General features: G+C 36.6%; 1 protein-coding gene across 3 annotated transcripts in view; it reads right to left on the minus strand.

The window, feature by feature from the left end:
• Cad87a (cadherin 87A) overlaps positions 1–17,583 on the minus strand; it is a 177,372-nt gene that overhangs the window by 16,268 nt on the left and 143,521 nt on the right. For all 3 annotated transcript variants that reach the window (XR_011447977.1, XM_070309093.1, XM_070309094.1), the window contains exon 6: positions 626–883. Coding sequence is in view for 2 of the 3 variants with exons in the window: in XM_070309093.1 (XP_070165194.1) it covers positions 626–883 (258 nt within the window). In the remaining variant the exon portion in view is untranslated. The remainder of the gene's footprint in view (positions 1–625; positions 884–17,583) is intronic.

Here is a 17,583-nt window from a genome sequence, read left to right on the forward strand (position 1 = left end):
TCATACATTGATTTGCAGCGATCTGTCACACAAATGACATCCCGATAATTCTCTTTCGTCTGTTATTGATAAAACCGAGTTACTTTGTGACATAATGCAACATAATTTAATCGATAGAAGAACAAGAATCCCCCAACCAGATAAATAAATTAAAAGAAATTCCATGAGAGAGAAGAAAAGTTCTGTCAGAAAATAATAATTTACTGGTACTTTCGAAAATAAAGAGAAACACGCGCATTAGCAGAGAAATTATTATACGAATTCACGAAGGGAATGCCAGGTCCTATTACGTCTTTATTTCATCACCGACGAGGAAGAAGAAAAGCAAGAGAGAAAAAAAAAAAAAGCTTTCGTTTCTTGTCGGGCGCGTGCTACTTCGTAAAGATACCAAGAACAAATACTGTTGTTCTTCGGATAATACCATCAACGATGGATTGGACAATGATCGAGAAAAGAGAGCGATGACGCGTACATCGACTGACATTTTCCTCGAACGGAAACCTCAGAGGGAGAGAGTGAAGGAGAGGGAGGGGGAGGGGGAGCGACAAGAAATTTAGACAGACAACATGTAAAAATATCCTTCGCGGAACATTACCGCGTGCTCTAACAAATATTAATGATTCACCTGCGGCTGCGGGACGCACGTTAGATCTATAATGTCGCCCAGCAGGTCAGGATCCACGACCCTGATCCCCGGTAATATGGTGGAGCCGATCGGGGTGTCCTCCTCGGCGATCGCCTCGTACGGCACACCCAGAAAGTGCGGGGGATTGTCGTTCTCGTCCAGCACGATCACGTACGCGTCCACGCCAACGATGTTTGGCTGCTGTCCCGCGGGCACTTCATCCTCCAGAGTTACTCGGAAACGTATCGTATCGTTCTCCTGGAAAGAAAAACAAAAAGAGGAACGCGTGATTAATCGAGTTCTATTTTAGAGCTCGTAATATCATCATTTTATCAAAGTTCGCCGACTTTTAGTTTAAGAGGATTAACAATCGATGCCATTAACTTCATACACATGAGTTAACGCTTGGAGCTTTTAGTTTTAAGCTCGAAAACGTTGGCGATATTTCCAACTTTTTACAATACACACAAGAAGGAGGGGGAGGATAAGTCGTTTAATTTATTAAACTATAATGTAAATATAATTCAAATTATTCTATATTTATATATTTTTAGCTATCTTAATTTTTCTATCTTTAAATTATCTTTTAAGAGTTTACAGCAAGAATAAGTATAAATTAGTCATACGGGAGAGAGAAACTTGGATTGTTCATAATTTAATTATAAATTGTAATTCAAATAAATCTTACTCTTCGTCTAAACCTTTCAAATATATCTCTTGCGATTGCTCATAATTATGTCAATATTTTGTATCATATATTTTATATCACATATTCGAGATCGCACACGTATATACATATACATGTATCGTACGCTATCTCGGACATGCGCTGCGATCAAGGGTTCCCTCTTCTAGCGAGGAATTTTACCGTATCCCTTGCGCCAAGCCTTATAGGAACCTTATAGGACCTAGGTCAGACGTGATGCCTCGATTCGTACGTGAGAGAGCTCGGTCATTTTACGAGATCGATCATTTGCGAAACGGTTTTCCAAAGACCCGTTCCTGGACATCTCGGAGAGCTTTCTTCCCTACGACGCGACGGACGTAGGAAATCGAAAGTTGTCGCAGCAAGCGTAGTAAATGCTCGACTTTATTGGCGAATTTGTGCGATGGAAGCTTCGCACTGTACAGGAAGAAGGGAACAAATCCGTTTTTCTCATGCGTTTCGAGACACGCTCTCCTTCTTTCGCGTTGCCCAGAGAAATTCGACATTTGATGAATGTATTTTTCATCAAACTTTTTTATCGTAGAAACTTATTTTTATTCTAGAAACGTGCCGTGTATTCCTTTCTGGATAGATAAGTATTATATTATTAAGTAGAAAATTTTTCCAAATTCACTAATATCTAAACGGATCTCGGATCTGTCTTTTTTTTTTTTTTTTTAAGAAGTAAAAAAACCAAGTTTTGATATTGAAAAAGCAGCTCGAGTCTAATATTGAAAAGTAGGTTGCATCTAACCAACTTTTCGAAAGTTTCGCGTATAAAATTTCAAATCTTCGTGCAAAGTTTATCCAAAAATAACGAAAAGAAAAAGCAACTTTAAAGGGAAGGAAAAATTTTCCTGTCATATATAAAACAATAGAAATATTTTCATCGCGATAACCTCTGATAAGCAAAATGTACAAAAAATTTTAGTAATCTCGTATTTTATTTAAACATGTCGAAATTTTAGAAAATGATAAATGGAATTATAATGTAAAATAAACGACTGCAACTCGCTGAAATAATATCGAGACACTCGAAAAGTTTGGACATTCAAGAATATTCAAAGGGCTGCGAAATGTCATTTCAAGAGTAGATACCGGTCGAAAGTTTGAAAGAGACGGACAGCAGAAGAGAACAGCATCGGGGGTTTAGTAGTGGCTAACGAGGTCGAAGGTGGAAAGAGAGGGCACTCAAAGTTCTTGCCAAGTATATGCGTGTACCCAATTGCGCATGCATTAGAATATATACATATTTTAACGGTAGATAGTCTCCCAAAGGCGTCGCGGCAATGCGGAACAATAATAATGGCGATGTAACGACGGCCAAGCTGAATTTGTTCCGTAACATTAGCGCAAATACGAATTCTCGCGTGATGAACCGATATCGTATATAATCATCGTCTGTTCGTTTGCCAATTTAAATAAATAAAAAGCTAAAATCTCTTCCATTTCTTATAAAAAAAATCTCTTCTATGAGAAAGTTCAATTTCTTAAATAATTCTTTATATGCTTGATAATCAGGCAATAACGATTTTGTCATACATTTACGTGTCACACAATTACGAGGACTTGTATGATAAATAAACATTACGAACGATCATAATAACATGTCAGATTAGCAACAACACATGAGTCGTAACGTACTTCATAATATACAGGATCAACGTATCATATCCATCATATTCTAGTAATTACAGTACCGAATGTCGAAAATTTCCAGTGAAGCAGATAATAACGCACGCACAGTAATCACATGGATAATAGTATCGTGAAATAGTCTGCGAACAGCTCGGGCGGAAAGAGAAACAGAAAGAGAGAGAGAGAGAGAGAGAGAGAGAGAGAGAGAGAGAGAGAGAGAGAGAGAGAATACGAGAGAACACATCATACTAACTCATTTTCGCTTGCAATCGCATTGATTTTGCGGAAACTCGATGCGTAATCCGTGATATATAGAAAACGCATCACTGTAATTTTATTTTAACTTTCTGATGCGAGTTGCGCTTCATCTCCGCGAATTCAGAATTAAATTGAAATATTTTGTTACTTTCTCGATAAAATAACGATTCTGCATGGAACTAATGATTGAATTTGGAATAAATAAAGATGAAACAAATTCATATATATATATATAATTCATATAATCATATAAGATTTATATTTTCTCTAAAATTTAAAACGCGATTTGCAAATTGTATTATTGATATTATATCGTGTTACAATTCAGTTATGAAAAAAGCAATAATAATACAAAATATATTCAAGTTTGCATTAAAATATATCAACAATATCGTGTGCAAAATATTCGAATTTTACTGTATTTTGATAGCGGATTTTCTGCAACGATGTTATAAACCTAACACTTTTATAATATTAAATTATATTAGGCGCCTCTCGTTTCAGCTCTCTCTGTGAAATATTTAAAAATCTTTTAATATTAATATATTAACTTTTAATATATTACATGTACCATATATATATATATATATCGGAATATCGAAAAAATATAAAATTTCAAGAGACAATTTGTTTTTAGGAGCATCCCGAATATTATCTCCAAATTCAGATCGAAATGACGGACGTTTACGATCTTACCGCGAGTCCGATTCGGTATGTCCTCGCGTTATGACACTTCACAAAAGATAATAAATTGAACTTGAATTTCGTCGAATCCAGGTGAAGGATACGATCTTAGAATGCGTTGACAAAATTTTCCGCAAAAGATATCGTGTCTCTTCCAATTCGAGATAATCTCGCGCATATAAAACGACTTATCATAAATTCTTCGCAACTGTACCGGATGTTCGTCGTAAATGCGGACTATGAAACGCGGTGCTCGCGAAATTGCGCGACCAGCTCCAGATATCAACAGCGGGTCATAGCGCGGATAAGGGGTCGCGTAGGATGGTGAACCGGAATGAAACTGCCAGTTTCATTCCACGTCCATCTCCGCGAGCCGCAAAATCGGACGAAAAATTTTCAACTGTGAGGTCAATTGGCCGAATATAAACAATGGCGGCGTTATTATCGTTGAAATTACTTAAAATAGTGACCTACTTCTCGATCGGAATATCCAACGGAATTTGCGAGAAATGTTTCCCCGAATTTCTCTGGATGATATTAATGATCGCACACTGTACAATCGCGGCTCGATCCGTATCTTATAAGTTTGAAAATCGTCGATATTTTAATAGTCACAATTAATAAGGTCTTGATTATTATTCTTATATATCTTTATTATATCTTTATTACGCAGTTATGATTAGATTACCGTTTTTACTGATAATCATGTAAGACCTTAGAGTAACGTGTTTTTCCAAAGAGTTTCCATTTTACTAAATTTTGTAAAGTATTAATTTTGTAAGTATTTTAGATAAATGAGACAATGTTATACTTTTTAAAGAGATCTTAAATCTTTTTTTTTTCAAAATTCTGTAAATTACATTTATTAATAATACAACTACAACAAATATTCTGTTGAAATATCAGTCTATCATTATTTTTATTACTTATGGCAATTTTGTAGAATAGAATCTTTTCTATATGTATCTATGTAAAATAATATTATATGATAAAATAAATGCTAATTAAATATTACAATGTAAAAACGTGATATATTTAGTGTCAATAAAGCAATGTGATTGATATTGTATAATGGCTTATACTGAAAAAAATAACAGCAACGAGATACGGGTTTAGAAAGAGGAGCGGGTAATTGAAATGGTTGGACGCTGCCAAAGTTGCCTGTTTCTATTTCGTTTGGCAGACATCTTTCGTACTTTCACGTGCCTTTGAGTAACTTCCGAAGCTTTAGCGAAGGATAAAGTCGGGCGAGTATTTTATATATACGAGTATACTCTTATATCCATTGCAGAAACGGATACACGAATAAAGGGTGGATGACCTTCTTTGCTTTTATACTCGTCGGAAATACATAATCAGAGAGAATAATGGCACGAATGATGGACGTTCAATAATACGAAAATTAATTACGCAATTTCTTTTTCAGATCATTTTAATCTACGCTATAAATAATCTCGTGAAAGCAAGATTTAACGAATGTAACGTGTTGTTTCGATTATGGCAACCGCGTGCAGATTTCCATTAATTTTTAAATTTTTCGTTTCGCGCATTTCTTCGCACGATAATCCTTCAACAGATATTAAAGCTATATTTCACTCGCATCTTTTTCCGTCGCGCGCAAACCGACGTTGCTTGCTGCACGATCGCAAGCTGCTGCATAACACGAATCACGCAGATGCAGTCGGATGCAATTGTCGAATGGCCGATGAAATCGAAAACCGCGAGCTGCATTTCGCGTACGCGCGGCATGATAAACGCCCGACGCGGGTGGTCTTCGTTTGACTTATCTGGACTAGCCGCTGGGGAAAAAAAACGTGCGGTCCGCCATCGTACGCAATGAATTACAGTACGCGGCTGAGAGAAAGAGGGAAGAGAAGAGAAGAGAAAGAGAGAGAGAGAGAGATCTTATTATTTGTTGGAAAAAAAAACGAGCACGCCAGTGGGCGAATTTTGAAGCTCAAAGATTTTTACGACTCCGCTGTGTCACTCTGTTTCGCATGCTAACATTGCACTCGGTTTAGGAGATTTATTTCAAAAAAATGTCAAAAATGCGTGTGTTGTACATGGTGATTTCCCTTATACGTATTATACGTTTATACACTATTTTTCAGTTATTGGTATAAAGCGCGATAGTGAAAGAAGATGTGTATGATGATAAATTGTCTTTGTACAATTTGTATGCATCTGTGACATATCATCTATGCATTACATTCTTTATATATATAATATATACATATTTTATAGATTTTTTCTTATATTAAAAAAATGTTTTAACATATTACATTATATATATATAATAACATGCATCTTTTGTTGTGCAAATACCACCGAATAAGAATATCGACGATCGTACACGTATAGACACATGTAGGATTATTCGAGGTATACATATTAACTAGGCTACCTAAACCTAACGTCCGCAGTGTTCGCGATGCAAACTTTGGAGAATGACCCGCTTATAACGTAACAACATGTGCGCTCGTTGATTATTCGGCATTAATGATATTATCTACAATGTTCCTGGGTACGTAAATTGATCAGTACTGATGGAATATCTATGAAAGGTACTTTTGCATCTACATTTACACGTACAATTGGATTTACGTTCTTATAGATTTTCATTAACCCTTTATTGTGTGCATTGTTACCGCATTACATGAGGTACGCAAACGCGTAATATGGTCATATAATATTATTGAAAATCCCCGTATTCTATTTAGTCCTCTCGATCTTTTTATGGGGAAAATTTCTGTCTCTCCGGCATTAAATTTTGTAAGATAAAATTTAAAAAATCTATTCTCTCGCCTTTCCTTTATAATTTCTTATATAATTACACCGTGTAAATTCTGGATAATTCGCAAAAAAGCGCAATCCACTTTTTGGTTACATTCGTACAAAATTTAACTTGGCGTGGAAATCGCGTCTTAGCGCCGGCTTAGCTAATTGACATACTATTATTATTTAATGTAATTCGGTTTTTCATTTTTCGGTAGTACCAATGTGTTCTGTCTCTCTCTCTCTCTCTTTCTCTTTCTGTCATCGCAACGAGAGCTCGTTCACTATCGGAATTTTAATCTGCACGATGCGGCGTGTTGGCGTCGCGAATGTAAAGCGGAAATGCGAACGAACACGAGAGACTCGTGACAGAGTGTTTGACATGTCGACAATTCCGTCATTACGTCGACGGAATGCAGTTCTTTGTGTGTGTGTGTGTGTGTGTGTGTGCGCGCGCGCGAAAATCGCATCCTAACTTTTCCTCCCCTATTTCTCTCGTGTATGCATCCTCCGCGCACGTCACGTCATTATCGATTATTTATTCAGATTAAATGAAAAGGAATTTACACTCGAATACAATCCCGATGAGATACCGTTCCATTCTTTCGTACATTTTTGGCGCGCGATTGCGACGCGGTGCAACGTATTCAGAGGGCTTACATTATCGCAAAATTGCAAAAAGTGCAGCTGCAAAGGTTTATTATTCGGGATCAATATTCGTATAGAAGTATCCATTGTCCATATATATAATTAAATTTAATTCGCGTTATATCATTTTGAGTAAAATCGGGAATGCTAGTCGGAAAGCGAATATATTGTTGACTCTAAATAAAATTTTAATCGAATTTGCAATAATAAGCTATTTAAAGCATGATTCTAAGCGTGTCGTAAAATTATTCGCGATATTACGTCTTTCAACGCAAAATAACAAATTAATTCCATTTACATATATTTAACAGTCTCTTATTTGTGATGATTTAGTGATTTATTCTGAACTTTACCGAAATGTTACCTTTAATTAAATGTTAGTAGAACGATGTATTTATATAATAACGTTATTGATTACTGTAAATAAACATATCGTGAGTGTTAAAAATAAAAAGAAAACTGGAGCGCAACCTCAAGAAATCTAAATTACAAAGCCATTTGCGCATACCTATAACAATAAAAAGTCTGGGAAAAAATTGCAAAATTTAATTTACATAAAATACAAGACGGAAGATATATTACTATTTATATTAATAATTCATTTTTGACAATAAAGCACATTCTCAAAAGAAAGATGAACGAGTTCCATCGAAGGCTAATATAATAAAGTCGTCCCTTTTTTAAAAATTCTTTTCACGTTATTAGCCGGAAAATAAGCTTCACTTACACTATATTACAATGCATGATTTTTGGCTCTCTCGTTGGTATAGTAAAATTATGTCTCTTCAAAGTTCCTCTTCACACAATTATACGGTCAATTACTCGCATGCGATTCCTTCCTACGGCATTTCGTAATAATCAAATGTCTTAAAAAAAGCATTTGAAAAAATAAAAGTTTGATAAAACGCGCATACAGGTGTTACACATTAATAATTTATTCTCGACGATAGAGGTAGGTGGTTTTTTTCAAAAGGGAGCTAAATGGATCCATTGACGCCTAATGCGCCAAAATTGCACCTTTGAAAAATTTTCGCTCGATTACTCGCGCAATTATCGTCAATTATCGCAACTTTACAATGCAGGAGCTCCGCCCTGTTTTATGCAAAATCGAATATCCGTCCGGTGTGCGCTTTTCCGCGCGCATCGATAAGAGCGTAAATTCACGCGATAATAGGCTGACGGGCATGTGGTAACGTGCGTTAAAATACGAGCCGCACTAATGAAAAGCGCGCATAGACCGGACATGAGCTTTGCAGCTATCATCGTTTAATCTGAATTTAATTTCGCGCGAATTAGAAATTTTCTTCACGCATGCGATCGTGTGTAATTAGCTCATGTCAGAGTTTGCATCGATTACTTTCATCTCGTCGATTCATCTCGGTCTCTCAAAGACCGAATCTACGATTTCGATCTGAATCAAGAACTCCGGCAATACGATTGTGCTTGTTACGCTATAAAAGATCGCGCGGCGCTTGAAACGCCGAGTTGCGATTTTTCTCTTTCGCACGTACGCAGGTATCCTATAATTCCGTTTCCGGCGACCTTAATTCTGGTTAACGAGCGCGGATCACGTTTCTCGTATGTACTTTTCGTGACATACAAGTCCGGTGAATCGCTAATGACATATAACGAGAGTTGGAGGTGGCTAAAAATTCAGATGCGACAAATTTCTATTTGATACGAGAAAGCACGTGTAATTTAAGTAAAGAAATGTTGTATCTGTCAAATGTTTTCATTGAACTAAACTTAATATTTTATTGTAGAATTAAGAAAAATTGGAATTAAGGGGAAGATTGGTATCTTTCTAAAAATGTCTAAAAATGAAATTACAATGATCGATTGAAAAGCATCTCGCTGATGTCACTTTTTTTTTTAAGTTTTATACGAATCAATACAGAATATTATTTAATATCATACTTTATGAAAAAAAGAATGACAAGATTTGTATTCGATGATTTTATATTTTAAAACAAAAAATATAAAATTACAATTTTGTAAGAAAATCTGCAATATAACGAAATAAGAAAATATTAAAATGTACGTTTCGATTGTAGCTGCAGCATATCGATAAACAAGGGCGAAGGGCTTACAAGAATATATTTCTTTCCGATCGAAAGGCCGCGGAACCCGTTGTAGGTCGGAATTTTGAGCAAAATACCGCGATACGGCTTAGTATTGTCGACTATCCCGAGCAGCAATTCGTATCGCAAGCATGTCGCCTGCACCGGTACCGAAATAAAAACGCAAAAGGAGAGTACCGCGCGCCCTTTTGTCCGGTGAATCGCGATGCCGCGCACGTAGTCGCGATACACGACGCCCCCGAGGATGGGTGGTTCTCCTTTTCTCCTTCCCACTTGGAGGAGGAGGAGGGGGGGGGGGTGATAAAAGCATTGTGTCCTCCAAAACTAGCTCACTTCTGTCTGCAGTCGACAGGAAACCCAAGAACGCCGGGAGAATTATCTGTCGGACGTAAGGGATGGGTCGCGGAGACGGGTAGGACGGTCGCGTGACTTCCGGAAGGGAAGAAAAGACGCCAAGGCTGTATTTTCGCAAAGGGGCCCCGAAGGTTGCGATAAAGTTACCACGAGAAGAGAAGAAGTGTCTGCGGAGATATTCTTTTGGTTAGGATATATATATATCACTATACTTCTGTGTCGAGTCGAGAGATAACTCGAAGCATAACACGTGATGACTCGCCGCATTAAAATATCGCCGCGATTAGAAAAGTGACATTGCAAATTTTTAGCACGTATGAGAAAATATTACAAAAGCGTATAGTGTATAGATGATAATATTTCCACACTATTAGTATTTATATTTTAATAAAAATTTAACAGAAGCAAAACATCGAGATAAGAAATATGGAAAAGTATTAAAATGATAAGAAGCCGAGACACAATTTCTATTTTCGGGATAAGAGAAATCGTAGAATATCTTGTTTACTGGATTTGGGCCGCTAAACAAGCGTGAAATAAAAGACGAACGTTCGCACCGGTTGCTCATGGTGGAATCGCGCGATGCGCATTTCTAACGAGAATGCATTTGCGGTGCACATATCTGTATGTAACGTATGCAGCCGGTCGCGCCGTTTGTCGTTGCAAACGCTTTCATAAAGTTACACGTGCTCGCAGACTCCGCGCCATAAGCAGCCTTCGCGGCGCCATAAATAATGACGAGGATATCAACGGCGGGTCACCAGGATAAGCCAGGTCGTAAGGTGAATTGGAGTAAACGCCTTTGCGTTTGTTTCGTTGAGGCGAAAGAGACGAGAAATCGTCTTGTGTAAGCGTTTGAAAATTTTTTCATCGCTTTTATATATTAAAATTTATTATTATTTTTATATTTTTCAAGGGAAATATTAAATGATAGAGAAAAGATGAATAAAATACCTTCCAATTATTGCAAATGAAATACATATAATAATCGTATCATATGTGAGAAATATATAAATATAATTTTAAATTCATTGCGAAGAATATCGTTTCTTTCCAAATTTTCTTTTTTTAATTTATTTAATTTTTTTGAAGACTAAATTTAAAGCGTAAATTGAAGAGAAGTAGGCAATAAATTGTAAGGTGCTGCAATTAATTATTCCTTTGTCGATATTACGCGATTTTCCTGGCAGAAACGTATATCTGATCGATATCCTCGCAATAATTCACTTTTAAAATCCGGTTGTACTGACAGCATCCGATTAAATTACTTTAAAGTCAACCATTCTTTTCTCTTTCATTCTACTTCGTAACACGCGACAGGAAATTAGCGTTACTATACGGTATTCTTACACGCTCTTATATTCACTATCTCAACCTTTCCTTAAAGCATGAAGATGCGTAATTTCAAAACTTTGCGAAAGAGAAAATGAGAAGATATAATCCATCGATAAAATAAAATAAAAAAAAAAAATGTGATATAATTTACAAACTCGTTAGATAAATTATATAAACAACACAGAAGAGAAGAATCAAATTTGATTAAGTAAAAAATGTAACAAGCAAAAATATGTATTCACATACTTTCATAACTATATTCTATTTACGTTATAAATATGTGATGACATCATGTTTCCCTCGGGAATATTTTAACACCAAGCTCATATATGTACCAATCGAAATGTCCATAGTACAATATATTTAAAGACACAACTTTATATATATATATAGTATATAATTATATTTCCTCATATTTTTCGGCCGATGCGCGCTCGTTGCCATTTATACAAAAATCATTCAATTGCATAGCGTAAATGTCGGATACTATCGGAATGAAATTATTTAACGGCTGGCTAGTAGCAGCGCGCGCGTTAGCGTAAACAATGCTTGGAAATTCGCATTGCAATCTGCCGGACAAAGGATCGTCCGGCTGCATCAGGCCTTGACGGTGTGCTTTTATTGCTCGGCATCGGGGATAGCAGATAGTTTGACCATCGACCATGAACGAACCGCCTCTTTCTGATCGTTCCTGGCGGTGTTCTGCTATCGTCAGCATGCTCGGCGTACCATCGATGTGTTGCTGCGATTGTATATCAGGTGTGCGGGACTTTTTCAATAAATTCGTTGGCTGTTTGACGATCGCAAGCGACCGCTCTCCTAAAAGCCAAACGAAACTTCGACATATCGCGCGCGCGCGATTCGCAATTCCGGCACGACACAAGAAAGAGAGAGTCTGCCATCGGCGATACATTGTTTTCCGGCCGGGATAGTACATGCTTCGTTACGAATAATCCCAATTTTATTACGGCGAAACGGAGAAAGAAAGTCGAGATTGCGTGTATGCCAAGAGCGCGATTTTATTGTCGCGCTTGTACGTCGCGATCGTGATTTTATTACCGAACTTGTAAGCAATAGCGGATGGATTGATGGATAGAATTTATTTCGCATCTCTGAAACAAATCTCGTAATATTCCCATAACGCAAGATCGAATCATTCATTTTTATTAAACTTTTAAATTTATTCTCCCAAAATATTATCGTTCGATTTACGCTATTTCTAATTTTTTTTTATTTTTCGTTGTAAGAATAGGGGAGGAATTATGTATGTTTATGTTCTAAACATGGCGATAAAATTCAAACATATATTATTCTATATCTATAATAAAAAAGTAGATCTATTAAAAAGTTTCCATTATTCTCTTCATGAATTTTGCACTTTTTGTTTGTAAGTAAATGGGAAATGAAATCATTAAGTGCAAAATACAAAATATAAAAAACGGCCAAGTTTCGTGAAATAAAGCAAAGGCCATAATCGACATTATGTGACGCATATCGTTCGAAATTACGATACAATATAATAGGATCGGATTAACATTCGAAAGGAATAATTTTTTTTTACGATATTACAAAGTAAATCGTAATTTATCGGAAAATGATTTTATTGATAAAATCCTTGATATATCACGGTTTTAAAAAGTTTAGCAACACAATGAAGTGCTGTATCCATTAATCGACGGCGTAATCATCGATTTTGAATGGAAATAAGAAACCGAGCTATTACTAGGCGTAATCTACGGTTGGAACTTAGTTTAGCGAGACTCGAGGATCCAAACGACTTCGGGGATAAGGAGCCATTCTTCCACTTTGGAGCCAGAAAAGTTCGTAATGGGAATACGATTAAATTGCAGTTGGATTGCTAGAAAAATATTGCTATGCGATGCACGAGAAACTCGTTAATCTCTCACGGTCCGAATTCAAGTAATGTTCGAACATTACTCGAAATTCTTGCTATTTTATTAGCAAACGTTCATTAATCTTACTCTTACACGTTTTATTTATCCTAATTAATATTGTTTCATAGAAAATATTCTATATTTGAATATAAATTCTCTATTTGATATATCTCCTGTATTTATGATAATTAAATACACTTTTTCCCCTTTTTATGTATCTTTATATTGTATACAAATGAAAAGAAAAGTAAATCAATTTTGAACATTGGATTCAGCAATCGTATATTTCGGTAACCAATTTGTGTGTGTTCGTAAAACTAGATTAAAAACGAACTGATTGACCTAAATCATACACTTAATAGTGCATATATGCATGGGGATGATAATAAAATTATATGCGTCAGAATAACTAACTGCATATTAAACCAATTATAGGATATCGATTTTCCTTTTCACTTCGAATACTTTATTAATATACGTATATGCTTGATAATGCTTCGAGCAAGTTGCAGCGAATTATTGGCAGGCTGCTTCATTCAATTCCTTTCGACAAAGGACAGATTGGACGATATTTTTATACACATTTCCGTATAATAAATCATTTCTGCTCGTTAGTTTTTTTATAATTAGCTCGTAAGAACACAAGTACAATACATATATCATGTTTAAAATCCCAATTTGCTTGCAATTTTTTCAATATGTACACATTTGATTTCTCTGCTCGTTAAAATAGTTAATCTAACTTTCTACATGCTTTCGTAATCTATTTCAACTGCAAGACAAGTTCTTTTTTCCAATATAAATTAAAAAAAAAAAAAAAAAAAAAAAATGTAAAAAGATCTTTCTCACATCTTTGATACAATTTTGGGATTTTCGGAACGTTCTCTTTAGAACCCCTTTGATGCAATATGATCTCGTTTTACGATATCTCGTCTATTCACTTGCGCCGATGGTTCAAGTATGGATGCCAGGTATCCGAAAGTCAAAGACAAGAGCGACATTCCTATACCACTTTTCATTTTGGCAACAAATATGAAGCCGACCGGCTGACACCGAATTTCTGGCTCGCGATTCCGATTCTTTTTCACCCCTATAGTCTCTCACTCTTTCCTCCACCCTTCCCGTCGCGTGTATCCGCCTTTTCACGCTTTAGGATTAGCTGCGAAGAGAAAAGTTACGAGAGCTACGATCGCTACGTGCTTGAAATGGTAAAGTCCATCCATATTCCTTTCGCGCTTGCCTCTTTCATTTATACGGGAAAAGCGCCTCTGCATAAACGCGCCGAAATTTATGGCCGAAAAGCAGCGTCTCGTGTCCGATCCCCTTCCCGTTCCGATGAAAGTGAGAGCGCCACCCAACAACTCTCCTTCGAAAGCGTTTTCCCTCTTCCGCCCTCATTCTCTCCAAAGCGATAATTAATTATACACGAATCGGAACGTTCGCCATTTCTCGAAACTCAAAGCCGAGTGCAAAGGTTCGCGATTTATTTCGCACCCTCGTCGAACGAAAATCTCGATAGCCTCTCCATCTCTCTGATTTAACAAACGGTGTAATTATGATAATTGCTTTCATATGTATAGAACTAACAATTTTAATCTCGATGATAGATTCTCCGAGTTTGAGATCTATTTTTCATTAGTAGAAACTCACTCTCTCTCTCTCTCTCTCTTCAAGAAAAAATTATTATGTATCGCATATTTTTCCAATTGTCAAGATTATATATACTTGTAATTTTAAGTCTTTTGAATAAAAATAAATTTGCCATTAAATTACAGCTTTGTTCAAATTAAGCACATTTGAAATAAATTTAAAAGAATGTAATTCTATATATTATTTACGATATTTCTGATTCTCTGATAGACAATATTTAATATTTCGATTAAAGTAGAAATCGACGCCATGAGCAAATATATTTACTCGTTCAACGTATACAGAAATACGAAAACCCGCCAAGTGGAAAACTCGAAATGAATTTACGCTGTCGCTGTAGCCGCGAAATGATCAACGTGTCGCGGAACTACGACTTAGTTCTTAATTAACAGTATTGTTATATTACAATCGCTGTAACCTAACGGTTAAATAACTGCGTTTAATCGTATCGCATTCTCAATCTAGTCGCTAGAATTTACAAACCTATCAATTTCAGTAACAAAAGATCGCCTAGTCTATAATTATAATTATACTTTGTCGACGGGGGTGACAAAATCTAAATAATCGTATTGATCCATAAAAAAATCTTTTCCTGTTTATTTCGGAATATTCTGCTGTGGATATTCGCGTGGATAACGCACATTTATGCTCCTCCGATGCGATTCATGATGAGATAAATCTCAATGGGCGATCTCAATCATAGTTTCGCCAAACGAAAAATATCGCAATCGTCCTCCACGTAATCGAATCACGATTCGATCGGCAACAACAGCTCGAACGAACACCGAATTAGCAGTTAGCTTTATCGCTTCATACAGCCGCGTTCATCTCGAGCGAGTTTGACAAACGCATATTCAGCGCGAGTGCGTAGAGAAACGACACGGTTGCGAATGGCCATAATAACTTGTGACGTCGACGATAAAACTTTGATCAAACGACAAATCCGGCAGGCCTGAATTTATTACCGTCGCGAATAACCGTTGTGTATTTGCATATAGCTGACCGTCATACTGGCCACGATCATGTTTTATCCGCGGTTATCAACGTTATTTACCTTAGCGTTTGTTTAATTGGTCGATCAGTAGAGAGGATGATAATTAACTGGCGATCCGATCCGAGCGAATCGATTGTCATTTATCAATAATTATAACAGCTAATAAATAGCTTCTTTCGATACGAGATTTATGTAAATAGATTTACATTAGTGCAAATCTCTTGGAACGTCATAATTCAAAAGATATTTTTGGAACCACTCTGTATATAATTTGTCGAATAATTTAGCTCGAATTTGATAATGATTTATGATGAAATTAACAAAAGAGCGTGAGCGCCGTTTACTCGTTTATGGCGTGATATTACAACTGTGTTATTTCGGTCTTCTTGAGCAAGAGGATAGTAATCTGCAGCTAATGAGCTTACGAGCTCCTGAGAAGCGAAAGTCCGTCACGTAAATGATGTCCCCGCATTATGGCGCATCGCGATAATCGCTAAGATAATACGCGATAATACGATATAATTCTGCGGTTTGCGGCGAAATAATAATAGACTATACGGTTTACGCAATTTTATATATTGTAATTTCATATAAAAACTCCGTACGCGTAACATGCAAAGTGCAAACGCGTTCTGCCGTTTCATTTTATGATCTCGCCACTTCCATTTCGCGGTGATGATATTTTTGCAATTAAGCCAGGCCGCGGAAACCCTCGGAGCTAGCGCAGCGGCGTGTAATAATCGTTTTTAGTTGGCGTTCGCGATATTACACGAGCGTTACCTTCTCCTCGCGAAGCGAGAATCGCGTAATTCGCATGATCGGCTCCGATCATGCGTCCCAACGAGAGCTTTGCTCTCCCTTAAAGCAGTAACGACGCTGCATCGCCACTATTCTCCAGTCCGATTGTTCCCGTGAAACAACGTTAGCGGACCGTTTGTTTTCGTATGCGTTCCTGTCCATCGGAAACTAAAGAGGAATCAAAATAACTGCGATTTTTCTGCGGCCTTTGTACCGCATGTGAACAGTTTCGATTAAATCCCGACGAACGCCGAGATTTTTGCGCCCGTTATTTCGATACCGCAATCAAAAGACTCGCGTCCCCAATACACTACTAAAAAGAGAGAGAGAGAGAGAGAGAGAAAGTACAAAAATACGATACTAGAAAATATAAAAAAAGAGATAGCAATACTGGTACCAAACGAGCGAGCTCCATGTAATCGATTCCGTTCGTGCTCGCTATCTCGATATTTTTTTTCCCACCGAAAACAATTATTTTTAATCGTTCCCGAGTAAATAGTTATTACATAGCATGGCTGGCCTTCGATATATACACATTTATTATTTGTTATAGTTTCTCCGTTGATATTTTTTTAATTTTATCGATATCCTGTAAGTGTCCACATTGTTTGGAGCAATTCACATTCATTTACGCCCGTCATACATATCTCGGCAACAAGTAATCTTTTCAAAGTATCGTTGTCGAAAAACATTTAATCGCGATAAGAACATATCGAGATGAGACGCAGTATGATACAACTATAATATGATCGAGATGATACAACTTTTTCTCATTAAATGAAAAATTGTAGAGCAAGTGTCGATTTTTTTCTTTTCTTTTTTCTTTCGCTGCGATAATTAGACGCATTCAAATGAACCTGGAAATCCTTTCACGTTATAAAGCCAAATGGGTCTTGCACGTGCTTTGGTTAATTTCTCCTTGCGCGGTGCACATACATCGCGCAGCATCTCTCAAGATACAATTTCTGCAATAAGTTTTCCTCCTCGCTTCTTCGCCTTTGAGAAGCGGATTCACATAAAATTTCCTTTCTTACTAAAATGTAAATCTAAATTACTTGTATTATACGTGAAAAGGAACGAGCGTGAAAAATAAATAATATCTTTTCTCAAGGATCAGCATATATATTGTATAAAAAGTATCA

Source organism: Polyergus mexicanus, unplaced genomic scaffold, assembly GCF_030449975.1.
Source record: "Polyergus mexicanus isolate NDT 795.1 unplaced genomic scaffold, iyPolMexi1.0 SCAF_16, whole genome shotgun sequence".
In the NCBI taxonomy this organism is placed as follows: Eukaryota; Metazoa; Arthropoda; class Insecta; order Hymenoptera; family Formicidae; genus Polyergus; species Polyergus mexicanus.